General features: G+C 41.9%; 1 protein-coding gene across 15 annotated transcripts in view; it reads left to right on the top strand.

Annotated features, from left to right (window-relative positions):
• Window positions 1-19,780, top strand: part of CASK (calcium/calmodulin dependent serine protein kinase) — a 486,621-nt gene that overhangs the window by 243,625 nt on the left and 223,216 nt on the right. For all 15 annotated transcript variants that reach the window (XM_077480904.1, XM_077480896.1, XM_077480902.1 and 12 more), the window contains exon 7: window positions 427-602. In XM_077480904.1, coding sequence (XP_077337030.1) covers window positions 427-602 — 176 coding nt within the window. The remainder of the gene's footprint in view (window positions 1-426; window positions 603-19,780) is intronic.

Raw genomic sequence — 19,780 nt, 5'->3', positions numbered from 1 at the left:
GCAAAATAACAGGAATGACTTATTTGGAGCCGATTTGGGTTAACAAAAGGTTAATAAGGGGTTAAATAGGAACGGTTTGTTCATGTTTGTATTTTTAGCTTGCAAAGTTGTTTTAACTGTGAAAATTACACAAGGATTGCCTGTAAATGTGGGCAGAGATCTGTAATGACTGATGGTAACAGGGCACACCACACATGGCTGAAATATTTAGATGAAGTCTTTTTTGGATAGTATGTGTAAGGTCCACATTATACAAAAAATACAGTATTTTATAGAAATCAATAGGTTATATTTATGATCATTTAAATCTGAAAAGAAAGTTATAAGGAAAATAGGCATATGTAAAACTTTATGCCAAGTCTCATATTATTGAACACTAATAACACATTTCCTCATCACTTTTTTTATTTTTATTTTTTTCTCCAGGTCGTGTAGGAACACCACATTTTATGGCTCCAGAAGTAGTAAAAAGAGAGCCATATGGAAAGCCTGTAGATGTTTGGGGATGTGGTGTGATTCTTTTTATCCTATTGAGTGGCTGTTTGCCTTTTTATGGCACAAAGGAAAGGTTGTTTGAAGGCATTATTAAAGGCAAATATAAGGTAAGTAGACTTCAATCACATTAGTTGTAAATGATCTGTCCCACCTTTTTATAAAATAATTTTTTTTTTATCAAACCGCTAAGATGTTATGATCATACTCCAACTCCACTACTTAACTTTTTTCAAAATGAATGGGTTGTTTAAATGCGTTGAAAACTCTCCCCCACAACTTTGTCCCATGTAAATCGGCATAAAAAACCCTAATGAACACTGCTTGTAGATATCTCCTTGCTTTAGTATTGTAATCCTTTTTGTTCTTTAGAATGACGTCACTGAGCATGCCCAGACTCCCCTGATTTACATCACACTCTGTGTACTTATCTGTCTATTATGAGGACTTCCTACGGCACACAACACTTAAATCCCAGGAGACTGCATAATCATTCAGAGCTTCCTCCTACAACCCATATGGCCATGTGACATCACATGGAGTGTAAACCAGGGCATTGGACAGCATTACCGCAGTCTTATCAGCTGCAGCTGATAAGACTGACACAGGCAAACATTAGATAATTGGCACAAGTAAATACTATGAAATAAAAGTCGGCTATGAACAGGGAAGCAGGGTTGCCATAGAAACATTGGATTGAGGAGGAGGCTTGGTTAACAGTACAGGAAGTGTGCAATGTAAGGGCGGAAATGCACTCCACTGTGGACTCAGAAAACAATACTTAACCACTTTCAGACCGGACCATTTTGCTGGTCAATGACCAGAGGTCTTTTTACAATTTGGCACTGCGCTGCTTTAACTGGTAATTGCGCGGTCATGCAATGTTGTACCCAAACAAAATTTGCGTCCTTTTCTTCCCACAAATAGAGCTTTCTTTTGATGGTATTTGATTGCCTCTGCGATTTTTATTTTTTGCGATATAAACGTAAAAAGACCGCAAATTTAGAAAAAAAATGATATTTTCTACTTTTTGTTATTAGAAAAATCCAATAAACTCAATTTTAGTCATACATTTAGGCCAAAATGTATTCAGCCACATGTCTTTGGTAAAAAAAAAGTCAATAACTGTATATTTATTGGTTTGCGCAAAAGTTGTCACATCTACAAACTAAGGTACGTTTTCTGGAATTTACGCAGCTTTTAGTTTACGACTGCCCATCTCATTTCTTGAGGTGCTAAAATGGCAGGGCAGTACAAAACCCCCCCCCAAATGACCCCATTTTGGAAAGTAGACCCCCTAAGGAAATTGATAAGTGGCATGTTGAGCCCATTGAATATTTTATTTTTTTGCCTCAAGCGATTGAATGACAAAAAAATTTTTTTTTTTTTTTTTTACACAAAGTTGTCACTAAATGATATATTGCTCACACATGCCATGGGCATATGTGAAATGACACCCCAAAATAAATTCTGCTGCTTCTCCTGAGTACGGGGATACCACATGTGTGGGATTTTTTGGGAGCCTAGCCGTGTACGGGGCCCCCGAATGCCAAGAACCGCCTTCAGGTTTTCTAAGGGCGTAAATATTTGACTTCACTCCTCACTACCTATTACAGTTTTGAAGGCCATAAAATGCCAAGATGGCACAAAACCCCCACAAATGACCCCATTTTAGAAAGTAGACATCCCAAGCTATTTGCTGAGAGGCATGTTGAGTCCATGGAATATTTTATATTTTGCCACAAGTTGCGGGAAAATTACAAACTTTTTTTTTTTTTTTTTCACAAAGTTGTCACTAAATGATATATTGCTCACGCATGCCATGGGCATATGTGAAATGACACCCCAAAATAAATTCTGCTGCTTCTCCTGAGTACGAGGATACCACATATGTGGGACTTTTTGGGAGCCTGGCCGCGTACGGGGCCCCGAAAACCAAGCACCGCCTTCAAGCTTTCTAAGGGCGTTACAGTTTTGAAGGCCATAAAATGCCAAGATGGCACAAACCCCCCCCCCCCCCCCAAATGACCCCATTTTGGAAAGTAGACACCCCTAAATTTAGGGGTACACTAGTGAGACTAGGTAATAAATGGCGGGTGCCCTGAAACTATAAAAAAAATAACTAACCAACCAGCGTCACCTGTAACAGTTATATGGTGATCACTGGTGAAAGGGTTAACTAGGGAGCAATCAGGGGGCTTTATGCGGTAGTATATGGGGGTCCCTGGTGCTATAAAAAGCTGCGGCGAACCTAAATACCTACCTGCCTAACTAGCGTCACCTGTGACACTAATACAGCGATCAGAAAAACGATCGCTTATTAGGCTGGGTTCACACTGGAGCGATGCAGGAACGCCACGAATCCGCGGCGGGTTCCCGCATCGCATGCCTCCCGGCGGCAGTTCACACTGCCCTATGCGAACTGCTGGGAGTGTCAGTGAAATGTTAATGACACCCCCAGATCAGTTCGCATATCGCAGTGCGATCTGCAAACTCGGATTGCATGGTGTGAACACCCATGCGATCCGATTCTGCTGCGGACCAAAAAAGGGTCCCATGCGAGTGTGCGGCGGGTGCGACGTGAATTCAGCCATACTATCTGTATGGCTGAACTCGAATCGCACAGAGATCGGATGTGATTTGCACTGCAGTGCGGTGCGAATCAAATCCGTTCTCATAAACCACTGCAATGTGAACCCAGCCTTAGTGACACTGGCGACGGGGGGTGATCACGGGGTTAAACCTTTATTGGGGGGGTTAGGGGGGTACCTTAGAACTAAAGGGGGCTAACCCTAACTGCCCTAACAGTTATTACAGTCACAAATGACACCAATGCAAAAAAAAAAAAATGCAATTGGTGTCACTGTGACTGGGGGGGCAGGGGTAATTGGGGGGGTGAAGGGGGGGTGTGAGTGTGCCTGGCATGTTCTACTGTGTAGTGTCGTGTTGGTGCAACTCACCGATCCTCTCTCCTCGGTGCCGGAACGAAAAATACAGACACGGAGGAGAGATTACATCACTTCCTCTCCTGTGTTTACATTACAGGAGAGGAAGTGATGTCACGGAGCATTTCCATTCGTTGGGAGCGATCGAGAGGGGGTGGCCATGAATGAATGGCCGCCCCCTCATCCCGGATCGCTCCCGAACGAATACCGACCGCCGCAGGCACCGGTGGGGGGGCCCGATCGGGCCCCCCACCCGCGGGAAGGCAGGGACGTACATGTACGCCCATATGCCTGCCCGTGCCATTCTGTCGACGTACATCGTCGTGCGGCGGTCGGCAAGTGGTTAAGATAGCGCTGCCTAACACCTGGAAACAAGTTTTTTAAAGTTTCTTTAAACAGTAAGTAATATGCAATTTGGGCTGGATTACAGTGGCTATAGTTTGATTATTATAATGGACTAAATGAAAAGAAGCATCAGAGTGGGAGAGTGTACTTCCTCTTTTACAAAACCTGTATAAATGCAGGTAATGTGTGCTTTAAAGCACTCATGCTGTGAAAGGGCCATTAACTTCATGTGTTTTAATGATTCCAGTGGTAGCTATTTCTTACATGGTTAAAAGCTCTTTTGGCTGTACTTCACTTGAGGGTCACAGGAATACATTTACTTTGGTTCTCCTGTGACCCTGAGTCAGCTTATAGTGGGCTATTTAAACCTGCTATCAGCTGACGTGGCCGAGCCTCCCCAGGATCGGTAAGGATCCCAACAATATTGCCAGGATCCAACCAGCTGCTTGATTGACAGACAAATTTGGTTTAGGTTTGTAGCTGAAAGCTGTAGCAAAGCCACACTTGTCTCCTCCCCAGTGCTGCAGTGAGCACTGGAGAAGAGTGGTGACTGAGTGATCAGCGGTCATGTGATCTATCAGTTCTCGATCTTACAGCTGTTGTGGGAGAGCTGAAGTGTCATACATATGCTACAGCATGGATGTACTGTATGTATGTGTGTTTTTCTTTCTTAATAAACCTATACTCCCCCTTTAACTGCTTCAGCGCCAGAAGATTTTACCCCCTTCCTGACCAGAGCACTTTTTGCGATTCGGCACTGCGTCACTTTAACTGACAATTGCGCAGGCATGCAAAGTTGCACCCAAACAAAATTGATGTTCTTATTTTTTTCTCTTATATTCACCGACTGACACAGCCCCTCTCTTAGACCATTGGGTTTGTTACGCCACCTTTAGGAGAGGACTAGGCATAACATGTAATATAAAAACTAGAACTTTCCAGTTCCGCCGATGGGGCGGTCCCTTGGGTAACAACCCCACAGCCTGCCTTGCAGCTTCAGTTTTTTTCTGCCTAGTGAAGAAGGACCTAGGAACCCTGCGGGCCCATCGGTCCGTGGATTTTTTTGGCAGAAGTAGGTTTAGACAGCTTCATTCTACAGGGTAATAAGATTAGGATTGGGATGGGAGTGGGAGCAGGCTTGTGTATAGTTTCAAGAACCTCTAACCAGTAGAGGAAAAAATGCCACATAAAACAACCTCACTTATGTTGTAGAAACCTTTAAAGTGTTTCTTGTCCAGGAAGCTTACTTTTAATCTATATTTAATGTGTTTTTTTCTTTGTTTAACCACACTGCCTCTTCAGATTGTCATAGCTATTAGATTATGAGTAGATTAGAGATGTAGAAAAAAAAAAAACTACAGCAAACCACAATGAATACCACAACCTTGCTCTCCTTATCGTGTAGTCATACTGAAATGGTTGAGAGTGTAAAACTAATGTATACAGAAATAATTTGAAATAACCCAGGTTCTTTTTAAAGTACTGTCTATACAGATATTTGGCATACTGCAATATTTATTCCCTGCAAATTGTTAAAGAAAAAAATTGTGTTAAAGGATAATTGCGATTTTAATAAGGTGCAGTTATCCTTTTTGCCTGCTTCCCCTGACTTAAAATGGAACTATATTACCCTTCAGTCCAGTAATGCAACATCCTGGAGCTCCCCACCAGCTACTGACACCTTTTGAGCAACTGTTTTCAAGATATTGATCGCTGGGCAGATGTCATGTCAAAGTCAGCTTTGGCATTGCCAAATTTCCACAGTGAGCTACGTGTGCGTATTCCACTGTTGTGGAATGGACAGGAAGGTATGCAACTTTAACCACTTAAGTCCCGGACCATTTGGCTGCCTAAAGACCAGAGGACTTTTTACAATTTGGCACTGCGCTGCTTTAACTGGCAATTGCGTGGTCATGCAATGCTGTACCCAAACAAAATTTGCATCCTTTTGTTCACACAAATAGAGCTTTCTTTTGATGGTATTTGATTGCCTCTGCGATTTTTATTTTTTGCGATATAAACGTAAAAAGACCGCAAATTTCTTTTTATTTTTTTGGCGATATGGTTTGATCTGTCCTAGCATTTTATGCACAACATTTAGAAGCTTATGTCACACATCACCCATTCTTCTAACCACTTGAAACAAAGCCCTTTCTGACACTTTGTTTACATGGATAAAAAATGTTTTGCAAGAAAATTATTTTGAACCCGCCTGACTCTGGGAACGCTGCAGTTATGTGTGTTTTTAGTGTTTTTTTTGTAAGTGACAGGGATCGATCGATACTGCACTTGGGTGGGCTGTGCTGGGCGGAGGGGCAAAACGCAGGTGCTAGCAGGTATCTGGGCTGATCCCACTAACACTGCGTTTTTGGGAACCCTAAACTGCTGGAAACGCTAGTATAGATTTGATCAGAAATTGTTCCGTTTAGACACTATACCACTAAGGGAAGTATATGCTGCGTGTGTGGGCATTAGCGGTACTGGCACTAATCTGACGCACTTGGGGCGACGCAGACCCTATCTGTTAATAATGGTGTTGCGCTCCCAACATTAATGTGTCAGTATATGATATAAAGTGATAAATACATAACCAGAAAGTATACTGAATAATGTAAAAAGAGAACAAATCTCAAATATAAAGTGAGTCGTGCTAACCAATTAATAAATAATGTGAAAAAAAGAACAAGTATAAAGTGAATCCTGCTATCCAAACCCCTTGATGCTATACTAATGATAGCCACAATGAAATAAACAGCTGCTGTGCTAAATCTTCACAGTGATCCACACATGATTAAATACACTTAAAAATACCAATAAAATTAGAAAAATTGATCACACTTAAAAATCAATAATAAACATTAATAAACATAAATAAATATAAATCTACGTGAAAAACAAAAAACTAAAAAATAGTAATGAATAAATTCAAACCGGTGTCACTCAAGTGAAAGTCTATATAAAAAGTGAATCAAGTCCTCCAAACGACAGTGAAAAACATCACACATATGTGACAAACTGTGTCCAGACAATAATCGTGATTTGGAGGTGTTCACCGTACCCGTGAGTGTACTGGGTAATTACCTTACAGCTGTAAGGTGAACAGCATAAATGTAAACCCCTGAGAAGGGAGGGGGGGTTCCAATATCTCACTTCTCTTCCTTTTCAGATCACGTCTTAATTCAAATAAAATGTCGGGGTAGCTTCAAAGAGATGCTCAAGACATAAAAGTGGAGTCTGCCATAGTGTAGTAGTTCATATAATATCACAATTTATTTAAAATGAAAAACTACTCACAATGTATCCACAATTGCTGCACAGTAAACATACGAGTGGTCTTCTCGTGTGTGAACGTCCTTTCCGGTGTCCGTCTGCTTTCCTACGCGTTACGTGACTGTCACGTGACTTCGACTGGGACCCTATCTGATCCTAAAATTTTACTGATATCACCTGCTGGGCGATCAGGGGGTTAAACCTTTATTGGGTAATAAACGGCGGGTATAAAAACAAACTAGCTAACCAGTGTCACCCGTAACACTTATACGGTGATCACTGGTGAAAGGGTTTACTAGGGGGCAATCAGTGGGTTAAAACCTTTATTAGGTAGTATATGGGGGTACCTGATGCTATAAAAAGCTGATAGTGAACCTAAATAACTAACAGGCTAACTAGTGTCACCCTTGACACTTATACGGCGATCTGAAAAATGATTGCGTAGTAACGCTGGCGACAGGGTGAAAAGGTTAACTGGGAGTCAATCAAGGGGTTAAACATTTATTAGAGGGGTACCCTAGTCCTAAATGGGGCCTATCACTAACTGCCCTAACACTTATAACAGTCACAAATTACACCAATGCAGTGATAAGTAAAAAAATAAAAACTGCTATTCGCTGACCGGGTGATGGGGGGGAGGGGGGTGCGCGCGCGCTCGCTATGTGCCTATGTGTACTGGTGTTAGTGTAGTGTTGGTGCAACTCACATTGATGTCTTCTCTCCTCAGGAGTCAGAACGAAAAGGCTCCACAAAGAGAGATGACATCACTTCCTCTGCTTCTGTTTACATTTCAGAAGCAGAGGAAGCATCTCATTCGTCAGGAGCGATCGTGAGGTAGAGGCCATGAATCAGCGGCCTCCCCCTCAGGACAGATCGCTTCTGAAACTATGCCAACCACCTCGGGCACCCACACGTTAACGTACCCATACATTACTCTGCCTTCGCGTGCCATTCTGCCACAGTATATCTGCGTGAGGCGGTAGGCAAGTAGTTAATGCAGGAGAGATGAAGCATGTCTTTTCTTCATTAAAAAATTCTGCCTGTTTGCCTTTTTTAATTTTTTTACATAAAGTTCCACTTTAAACTATACCACTCACCACAGGTCCAGATTTAACATTGTAAAGGCTATTTTTTTTTTATTTATTTTTTTTTTGAACATAAAAAGTTCACCATACAGACTCTCCAGGAGTTTGGTTGGGTGTTGAACCTCCAGAAGTCGGCGTTGGTGCCGACTCAACGCCTGGAGTACCTGGGCTTGATTCTGGACTCCTCAGAGGCGAGAGTCTTTCTCCCTTCAAACAAGCAGCAGGTGGTCATCGCTGAGTTTTTGCATGCGAGTTCTGGGTCTCATGGTAGCCACTTTCGAGGCGGTACCGTATGCTCAATTCCACACTCGAGTCTTGCAAAAAGAGATCCTGTCCAAATGGGACAAATCTCCCTCATTCCTGGATTGTCAAATTCGGGTAAGCCAGCTAGTCAGGGAGTCTCTTCTCTGGTGGCTGAGGTCTCCGGCCCTTCGGTCCGAGAAGTTGTTCCTTCCTCTTCATTGGACAGTGATCACAACGGACGCCAGCCTGACCGGCTGGATGGGAGTTTGGGGTGTACAGTTGGCCCAGGGTCCCTGGACGCAGGAAGAATCCGGCCTGCTGATCAATGATGCCTCTCCACATGGTCACAGAGGTTACAGTGGCGTCCGGTCAGGATCCAGTCAGACAGCGCCATGGTTCCAAGCCTGTGCCTTGGAATAAGAGGGAGGTGAAGTCTCCATTAGTCTACATGTAATACCCTGCCCCTCTTGTGTTTAGCCAGTTTGAGGGCTGTTATTTACTACTGTGTATACTCCCACGCATGTGACTCTTTAGTCACATGGCTTGCTCAGATGTGATGAGGAGGAAATGCTCAGCATAGAAACTCGACGGGGTGGGGGGTAGAGCAGCAGAATCAATCAGATATTTACAGAATACAGAAATTAAATCTCATAATGACTGAGTATGAACAGCATGTAATACAGCATTTATTGATAGTTTTTAAGATGTGGGTTTAGTAACACTTTTAAGTGCTTTGTGCACAAAGACAGATTTATGCATTTTTTTTACTTTGGTAAAACCTGCAGACCTAATTCATTTGCATAGTGGGTCAGAGTCCCAGTCTGCAGAGCTGTGTCTTATATTTATTATTATGCCTCAGTGTTGACCCACGCTGTGTGCGTTTTACAACTCATGCCCTCCTTCTTTGTTTCCTTCGGTAGTGTTTGAATCCACATATTTGCATGAGAGAAATTCAGGATATTTAAGGAATATGTGTAAAATAATGTTAAATGCTAAGCTAGTTTTCGTAGTAGATTGCAACAGCTCAAGCAAGGGTTAGGGTGGACTTTACCTTTAACATATGGGAATGTTTCTCTTCACAGAGCACAATGATTTTAATTGGACATGAAAATAGCTTGTTGGCTTTGTTTTCTGTTGTACTTTAAAGCTTGTCCCCTGCTGGTGTAACAGAGATACCCAGAGGAGAGTCAAGAGATGTCTAAAGAAATAGATTAGCTCCTGGGGAATCCATTTTATTGCACTGCATGACATGTAATGCTGCCTTGTTAACTATTACAAGCATGGAGGGACAGTTAGTGCTTTATGATGTGATTTACACATGAATGCGTTTTTTTATGCCATCCCAATCTAGTATGTGTTTTGTTTGATTACCAACAAGTTAAACCATAGTCTGGTTGGAAAGGAACTTGTCATTACTTTTTTTTTATTTTATGAAATAAGCTCTGGGGATAGTGAGAATATATGGTGTTTTTCTGTAAATGTTGTTTTTGTTCCAAAATAAAAAAAATATATATATATATAGACACATAAACCTCCGACAGGTTAAAGAAGAACTCCAGCTTTTCCTCCTCAAAATACAGATGCATTTTACATGTAAATGAATCACAACCCCAGTGTCAGTTTGTGTGCAGCTTGCCTCCTTTAGCTGTATAGAGCAGGTTTCTGTGTCTGATGTCATGGTTCTCTGACTTACTGTTTCCTTCCTTTTCCAGCCCTAGTACTACATCTCCCATGATCTTTTGAACCTCTGTAGTTTCAGGGCAGCTACGGGAGTCACTTGTGCTAGTTCTGGGAGTTGATGTGGGTGTTTCTAGGCCTTGTGGGTGGTGAAAGGGGAGGAATGGAAATGTGTTATACTCACCCACATTCCATTCCTCTCTGCAGTGAACAGAGAAGCAGGATGTGAAACTTCAGTCAGAAAATGAAAGTGATTCTAAAGACAATTTTTATTTTTTAAAAATAACAAACGTTGTACTTCCCTGCTCTGTGTAATGGTTTTGCACAGAGCAGCCTTGATTCTACTCTGCTCCCACTGCCGCTTGCTAAGAGGGCACTCATGCATGCTTGCTCATGCAACCCACACAGAAAATGCATGGCTACGGCGCTATTTAGGCTGGGTTTGCATCTTCGAATATTGACAGAGTAAACACTGTTCTAGCCACAGCTCCCGCTTGTCTACTGTTCACCTCCTGAAACCACTGGTATTTGGAACTGTTCATAATTCCCTCTACCTTGACTAATGAAAGCATGATGCTGCTATCACTACACTTAACTGTTGGTATGGTGTTCTTTTGGTGATGTGCAGTGTTTTTACGCCAAACATATCTTTTGGAATTGGAAGTTCAACCTTGGTTTCATCATACCATAACCCATTTTTATCACATGCTTTTGGGAGACTTCAGGTGTGTTCTTGCAAAATTTACTCAGGCTTGGATGTTTTTCTTCATAAGAAAAGGTTTCCATCCTGCCACTCTACCCCATAGCCCAGACATATGAAGAATGTGGGAGATTGTTGTCGCATGTACCACACAGCCAGTATTTGTCAGATATTCCTGCAGCTCCTTTAATGTTGCTGCAGGCCTCTTGGCAGCCTCCCTAACCGGTTTTCTTCTTGTCTTTTTACCAATTTTGGAGGGATGTCCAGTTCTTAGTAATGTCACTGTTGTGCCATATTTTCTCCTGTTGATAACTGTCTTTACTGTGTTCCATGTTATATTTAATGGCTTGGAAATTTATTTTGCACCCTTCTCCTGACTGATACCTTTTAACAATGAGATCCCTCTGATGCTTTGAAAGCTCTCTGCAGACGATGGCTTTTGCTGTAGGACAGGCCTCAGCGCTCCAGCTGTTTTGAAACTACAAGTCCCATGATACATTGCAAGACCCTGACCAACACAGGCATGACCCCTAGTGGCAGAGGCATGGTGGGATTTGTAGTTTCACCACAGCTGGGGAGCCGAGGTTGCCTACCCCTGCTGTAGGATGTGACTAAGAAAATGTCAGGAAAGCCCTACTGATCTGATTCTGTGCAAGTTCACAGTTCACACTGCGATCTGTGAACTAAACTGGGGAGTGTCAACCTACAGCGGTTCGCACAAGGCAGCGTGAACTGCCTGCGGGAGAGGAGCGATGCGGGAACCGACGCTGGTGTTACTAGTGTTAACCCAGGGTAAAGATGAAAAAAGTTCTGAAATTATTTCTGTCAAATTTTTTTACATCACAGAGAAACCTGACATTTTTAACAGGGGTGTGTAGACTTTATATCTATTGTACAGTCATGGCCAAAAATATTGGCACCCCTGCATTTCTGTGAGAGAATGCACCACTTCACCCAGAAAACTGTTGAAATTACAAATGTTTAGGCACTCTTATGATTATTTCTTTTGTTTGTATTGGTAAGACACAAAAAAGTAGAGAAACAAAAAGCCAAAAATGGCCAAAATTATTGGCACCTTCTCAAAATTGTAAGAAATAATTGTGTTCCAAGTTTGTGATGCTCCAGTAATTTGTAGTTAAACTCACCTGTATAGGGCTAACAGGTCCTGACAATATATAAAACTCACTGGCAACCAGTTAAAATAATGAAAAATGTACTCGACCTGTGTGGAGAAGAGAGAGCAGCAAAGAATTGTCTGAGGATATGAGAACAATAATGAAAAGCATGGACAATTTCAAGGTTACAAGTCCTTCTCCAGATATCTTAATGTTCCTGTGTCCACTGTGCGCAACATTGTCAAGATGCTTACAGCCCATGGCAGGTGTAGCTAATCTCCCTGCACGTGGTCAAAAGAGAAAAATTGATCAAAAGATTACAATAAAGGATTGTTTGACTGATGGATAAAGAACCATAATCAACTTCCAGACAAATTCATGCTGACCTTCATGCACAGGGTACAATTGTGTCCGCTCGCACTATACATTGCCATTTGAATGAAAAGGGATGCTATGGTAAGGAGACCCAGGAGGATCCCACTGCTGACACACAAACCCAAAAAAGCCAGATTTGTCAAAACTTACCTGAGGAGGCCAAAATCCTTTTGGGAAACTGCTGTGGACAGACAAAACAGAATTCGCTTTTTGGTAAAGCCTATTATTCTACTGTTTAAAGAAAAAGAAATGAGGCATTTAAAGAAAAGAATACAATTCCTACAGTCGAACATGGTAGAGGTTTACTGATGTTTTGGGATTGCTTTGCTGTGTCAGGCACTTGATGTCTTGACCGTGTGCTTTGCATTATGAAATCTGAAGACTGCCAGAGAATACTGGGGTGCATGTAGAGCTCAGTGTCAGGAAGTTGAGTCTATCAGAGGTCATGGGTCTAACAGCAGGACAATAACCCAAAGCACATGTCATAAAGCACCCAGTAATGGTTTAAGACAAAGCGCTGGAGAGTACTGAACTAGCCAGCAATGATTCCAGATCTAAATCCCATCACCTGTGGAGAGATCTCAAAACAGAAGTTGGGAAAAAGGAACCCTTCCAGTCTGAGAGACCTGGAGCAGTTGGTGAAAGAAGACTGGTCCAAAATTGCAGTTGAGGGGTGTAAGAAACTCATTGGTGGTTAGAGAGCAATTGATTTCAGTTATTTTTTCCAAGATGTGTGCTACAAAATTGAAAATTGAGAGTGCCAATAATTTTGTCCAGTCTATTTTTGGAGATTTGCGTGGAATGTGTCAGATTTGGCTATTTGTTTCTCCACTTTTTTGTGTCCCATCAATTCAAGCAAAAAAATAAACATGAAAATGCTAAACATTTCTTATTGCAACAGAAGTGCATTATTTGACAGAAATGCAGGGGTACCAATATTTTTTGGCCATGACTTCATGCTTTATAGTACTAACAATGCTGATACTTTGACATCCGTGAAGTCCTTTTTATTATGTAGTTTAAATTAGGACTGAATGTAGATCCAAAGGTTTACCAGTCTGAGAACTTTGAATTGTGGAAATGGTGGCCAGTATAAGTGCAGGGGTTATTTGTGACCTGTCTGCTGCTGACATCAGCAGGAAGCAAGTCATATGGAGAGGAAGCAGATGTGGGCCCGATTCTTGTGCAATTAACACTGGATTTCACTTACTAATGCAGAATATAATCATCTGCTGAACACAACGTCAACAAATATTTGTAGTCGTCACTAATTTGTGCTCCCATGAAGACTCAAGACCTATGGATTAGGCCCGGGGTATGGGTGGATTGTGTACGGTGTCAGAAGGTTACTATAAAGTTAACATCTTTACAATATTCTATTAGATATGTAGAAAAATGTGATATCCGTTTTATAATGTTCCAGGAGGTACTGCTAAAGCTGACATCTCAGTTGTTTTCTTATGACTATTAAAGCAGTAGTAAAGTCTTCTTATTTTTCATACCCACAGGTAAGCCTATAATAAGGCTTACCTTTAGGTACAGTAATTCTCTTCAAACGTGCACCAAATGAAGAGATATTTATGCTGCAAAATCACATTTATTTTTTATTTTTAGGGCAGCTGTATGTTTCAATTAACTTTTACTAAATCGCCACCTGAGCTTTAGCCCCCACACCCCCCTCCCCAGCTGCTTATGTCCACTGATGACTTTGCCTGTGCACTGTCTCTCCATAGAATTAAATGGGTCATATATCAAGACTTCTAGCTTCATTCAACCCAGTGGGGACAGGGTGTGCAAGTGCCGCCTTCTCTAAGGTTTGGTTAACACTGATGCGATTTCAGATTTGCCTTGGGTCACACTGATTTGCATGACAATGGTGATACCATTGCTTCCAATGATGCCTGTTCACATGAAACTTTGCGAAAGGGTCCTCTGTCACTTTGATTTGCAGTGCAATTTGGCTCCATGGAATATGTAAACCACATCCAAAAATGCAACCAGTCACACAATTTCACTGCAAATCAAGTCAAAATCGCATCACAGTAGTGTGAAGCGAGCTTAAATAGATTTTGCACTGGGCGGGATATAAACGTTTGAGCATGTGACTGAAACCGAGGTGATTAATCGGCTGTAAAAGGGGGTAGTTTCCGAGATGGAGTTTGTGAATGTTTGTTTAAAGTTAAAATATTGCACAAAAAAGTGTTTTTATAACCATTTACTTCAAGGGGAATTTCTGAAAACTGCAGCACCTGTGTGTGGCAACCAATCAGCTTCTATCTTTCTCATCGATCTTCTTTTCAAAGCTTATCTAAACAAGCTGAAGATAGAAACGCATTGGTTGCCCTGAATAGCTGCTGCAGATTTTGTCTGCTGCAGTTTTGATGAATTCGCCCCCCAATATATTTAAAACATGTAATGATAGTATCCAGTATTAAATGCTATCCAGCAAATGTAACTGTGCCAGGGGTTGGGTAAACATTGAGGGCCTATTCACACATTAATTTTTGCAGCCAAAACTCATGCAATTTTCTGCATAAAAATGCATTTCAAGTAGAAATCCTTTTTTTTTCCTACATGGTTGATTCACATCTTTGTGCTGCAGTTTAGTGTATAGAGGAAAAGCAAACTATATGCAAATTCACATGTGTATTACCAAACAGACAGCATCAGTGTAAAACCCTGCTCAATGCTGCCAAGATGGCGTTCAATGGTTACTTTTTATTCACAGGGTTGAAATCATCTTTAAAGTACAGCCAAGGCCCAAGTGGAAGGCACATGATGTGTTTATGCTATCTCACATATTTGAAAATGGTAGATTGCTTTATTTTTCGGAAATGCAGACCAGGCTAAATGTGCCTGCCAACATGTGGTATTCTTACTGCCAGCTACGGCATGCGATTGCAGCTCAGGGGGATGCAGGAGAATGGGTGCTTTCACCCACCCCGGTGTTCCACGTGCTGCAATCGAGCAATTCAACGAAAGGAATTATTTCCCAATGTTATCAAATGTTACTCGCCAGGCATATAAAGGCATATCCTTTTTCGGGCAGTGAAAGCATGGGAGAAGGACCTAGAACAAATTACGAGAGATCAATGGGAGGAAGCATTGCAGTCAATAATCACCTGCTCTCTAAATGTAGCCCAAAAGGTCTCCCAACTGTACATAATATTAAGGGTACACTACACCCCTGAGAAATGGCACAAGATGGGCAGGTTGGCAGACCCTGTGTGCTGCAGCTGCCGGCGACAAGGAGGGGACCTCATCCACCTCCTGTGGCACTATCAAAAGCTCCACCGGTACTGGACCGAGGTGATACACGCTAAATATGGTGTTCCAAACGAAGGTACCCAAAGACCCAATATGTTGCATACTTGGGATTCTGGAGGAGGTAGTCCCTGAAGAACTGGTCAGAGTTGCACTTTTGAGGGCATTGTTCCAAGCCAGGAAGGTGCTCCTGATGGGATGGAAGTCAGCTTTACCTCCTACTAGCACCTCATGGATAACACACATGGGAAACACCCTGATTATGGAAAAATACATTTATCAACAAAAGATGCCCGAGCAGGTTTGAACGTATATGGGCACGATGGCTAGATATGCCTGGGCTGTGCCCCAATGAGCTTGTGATGTGTTCCCTCTGCTGTTATGTCCCTAGAAGGGAACATATGTCTGGGATATGCTCTGGATAAATCGGGAGTGGTATGAGCCATGTTAGTGGAGGAACAGATGGTGGGAAGAGATATGCTGGAGATGTTGTGATGTGTGGCAATGACGTAATAATGTATAAGTTGATGATTAAGGATCTTTACTATGTACATGCACATTGGATGATGTTGTAACCTGACAAGTTCAATCAAATATTTTTCTGATTTAAAAAAAAAAAAAAAAGTACAGCCAAAGCTCATTTGGCTGTACTTCTATGGATCACAGGAGTGCAGTTCGTTTTGCACTCCTGTGACCCGTTTTTCAGCCGACCGCGAGCTAAAGGCCGCTGTCGGCATACATCACAGAGCCGGGCTAGGCTTAAGCAAGATCGCGACAATGAAGTCAATCCGCCTTGGACCGGTGTCTTATCATATAAGGTCCCCCATCAGATAGCGTCCGCTGTGTACTGCGCATGCGCCTGTGCACTGAGTCCAGGTTCTAGCCCCACCATACAAGTGGACATAGAGTAGGAATAAAAAAGAGGCGAGCGAGGCCGAGCCCAAAGCGTGGCGAGCGAAGCTCGCCCGCTAGGGGCCGTCTAATTTTCACAACCCTATGTCCGCTTGGATGGTGGGGCTACCGTTCAGCTTCATAAATTTTACGAAGCTTCTTCTGCCCCCCCCACAGCCCAGTGCTCCAGTCATCGGGGGGGGGGGGGGGGGGTGCAATCAGCAGTGTTAGATCATTTGGTACTTGGTGTTAGAGCCAGCGGGGGACAGATGACGCATCGGGTAGGTGCTGCATCCACCTAGGCGGGGGACAGATGACGCATCGGGTAGGTGCTGCATCCACCTAGGTAAGTATGATTGGGAGAAAAGAAAACTCCATACTTCTCTTTTAAAGAGTTAGAAGAAAAGAACGCTGTAGCTGCTCAACCACCCCCTAACAGTGATGTAAATGTTCTCAACCCCTTCAATAAAAAAAAATTCTGGACAGCTTGGCCTGGAGAGACTCTTAAGGGGATATGATTTCAATTTACAAATACCATACTGGTAGAGCTCAAAAATTAATCGTCAAGAATCGTTATCGTAATAAAAAAGTTAAAAGTGTTAACCAATTCTTTCTATGCAAAGAATTCTCTCTGCTCTTCTGAAGCCACAGTCCTCAAAAGAAATAAAGAGAAACTGGGCAGTCTGCCAAGAATCAAAACATTCTTTATCAGTTGAACTTGACTATAAACATTGTAACAATTTGTCAATGGAATAGACTTTGTGTAAGTGAAAAACGTTTAACCACTTAAACACTAAACCTTTTTCTGACATTTGCTGATTTGAAGTCAAAGTCAAAACCCTTTTTTTTTTTTCTTGCTAGAAAATGACTTAAAGCGGTCCTCCACCCTGGAGTGGAAGTTCCGCTCATCTGATCCCTCCCCCCCTCCAGTGCCACAATCTGCACCTTTCAGGGGGGGGGGGGGGTGCAGTTACCTGGACAATCCAGGTAACTGCACCTTTCTGGGGGGGGGGGGGGCAGTTGCCTGGATAATCCAGGTATCTGCACCCACTTCCGGGACAAGACCGCCGCAGATGCCCCGCACCCCCCCCCCCCCCCATTGTGTTCTGGGAAACACACAGTTCCCAGGACACAGCGGGGACCAGCAGAGACGCACAGCGCGACTCACGCATTCGCAGTAGGGAACCGGGCAGTGAAGCCGCAATGCTTCACTTCCCGATTCCCTGACAGAGGATGGCGGCGGGGGCAGCAGAGAGACGAGCGATTGCTCGTCATCTGCCGCCAACATCGCTGGACCCTGGGACAGGTAAGTGTCAATTTATTAAAAGTCAGCAGCTGCAATATTTGTAGCTGCTGGCTTTTAATATTTTTTTTTAAAGGTGCAGAACCACTTTAAAACCCCCAAACATATTATTTATTTATTTATATTATATATATATATATATATATATATATATATATATATATATATATATATATATATATATATATATATATTTTTAATATAAAAATAAAATTGAAAATTTTTTTTTTTTAAAGAATATACAGATAAGCATGAACGACCGCAACATACAGGGATATACAGTGTAATACTGACACATAATCACACACATAGGTTAGACTTGATGGGCTTGTGTCTTTTTTTTTCAACCTCACCTACTATGTATATAAAGAGGGCATTCTAAGTAAAGACACATAAAATTGAAAAAAAAATTAAATGAACATAGATAAATCTAACATTACATGTCTACTTACAGTGCCTTGAAAAAGTCTTCATACCCTTGCAATTTTCATTATTTTGTCATGTTACAACCAATAACTTGAATTACTTGGGATTTTATATGATAGACTAGCACATGGTGGCACATAATTGTGAAATGGAAGGAAAATGATAAATGGTTTTAATTTTTTTACAAATATCCGAAAAGTATGGCGTGCATTTGTTGTATTTAGCCCCCTTTACTCTGATACTCCTAACTAAAATCTAGTGGAATCAATTGCCTTCAGAAGTCACCTAATTAGTAAATACAGTCCACCTGTGTGTAGTTTAATCTCTGTATAAATACAGCTGTTCTGTGAAGCCCTCAGAGGTTTGTTAGAGAACCTTAGTGAACAAACAGCATCATCAAGTCCAAGAAACACACCAGACAGGTCAGGGATAAAGTTGTCAAAGTTTAAAGCATAGCTAGGTTATAAAAGCTTTGAACATCTCATGGAGCACTGTTCAATCCATCATCCAAAAATGGAAAAGCGTATGGCACAACTGCAAACCTACCAAGATATGGCCATCCACTTAAAATGACAGGCCGGGCAAGGAGAACATTAATCAGAGAAGCAGCTAAGCGGCCCTTGGTATCTCTGGAGGAGCTGCAGAGATTCACAGCTCAGGTGGGGGAATCTGTCTATAGAACAATGAATAGTCGTGCGCTCCACAAATCTGGCCTTTATGGAAGAGTGGAGAGGAGAAATCCATTGTTGAATGAAAGCCATAAGAAGTCCCTTTTGCAGTTTGTGAGGGACACAGCAAACATGGGGAAGAAGGTGTTCTGGTCAGATGAGACCAAAATGTAACTTTTTGGCCTAAAAACAAAACGCTATGTGTGGGGAAAAACGTAACACTGCACATCATCCTGAACACCCCATCCCCACTGTGAAACGTTACGGTGGCAGCATCATGTGGGGGTGCTTTTTTTCAGTAGAGACAGGGAAGCTGGTCAGAGTTGATGGGAAGATGGATGAAGCCAAACACAGGGCAATCTTAGAAGAAAACCTGTTGGAGTCTACAGACTTGAGACTAGAGCAGAGTTTTATCTTCCAGCAGGCCAACGACCCTAACCATACAACCAGAGCTACAATGGAATGGTTTCGATCAAAGCATATCCATGTGTTAGAATGGCCCAGTCAAAGTCCAGACCTAAATACAATTGAGAATCTGTGGCAAGACTTGAAAATTGCTGTTCAGACACTTTCCATCCAATCTGACAGAGCTTGAGCTATTTTGCAAAGAAGAATAGGCAGAAACGTCACTCTGTATATGTGCAAAGCTGGTAGAGGCATCCCCAAAAAGACTTGAAGCTGTAATTACAGTGAAAAGTGGTTCTATAAAGTATTGATTCGGGGGGCTGAATACAAATGCACTCCACACTTTTCACATATTTGTAAAATGTTGTGAAAACTATTTATTTTCCTTCCACTTAACAATTATCTGCCACTTTTGTGTTCTATCAAATAAAATTCCAAAAAAAAAAAATACATTTACGTTTTTGGTTGTAACATGACAAAATGTGGAAAATTTCAAGGGGTATGAATATTTTTTCAAGGCACTGTAGTTATCAGAATACACTTTTTTTTTTTTTTTGCTATAGTGGTCCTATAAAT

Source organism: Lithobates pipiens, unplaced genomic scaffold (genome assembly GCF_037356315.1).
Source record: "Lithobates pipiens isolate NorthernLeopardFrog02 unplaced genomic scaffold, aLitPip1_a1.2 Scaffold_16, whole genome shotgun sequence".
Taxonomy (NCBI): Eukaryota; Metazoa; Chordata; class Amphibia; order Anura; family Ranidae; genus Lithobates; species Lithobates pipiens.
The sequence above is the reverse complement of the archived record's forward strand: the minus strand, read 5'-3'. Positions and strand labels throughout refer to the sequence as shown.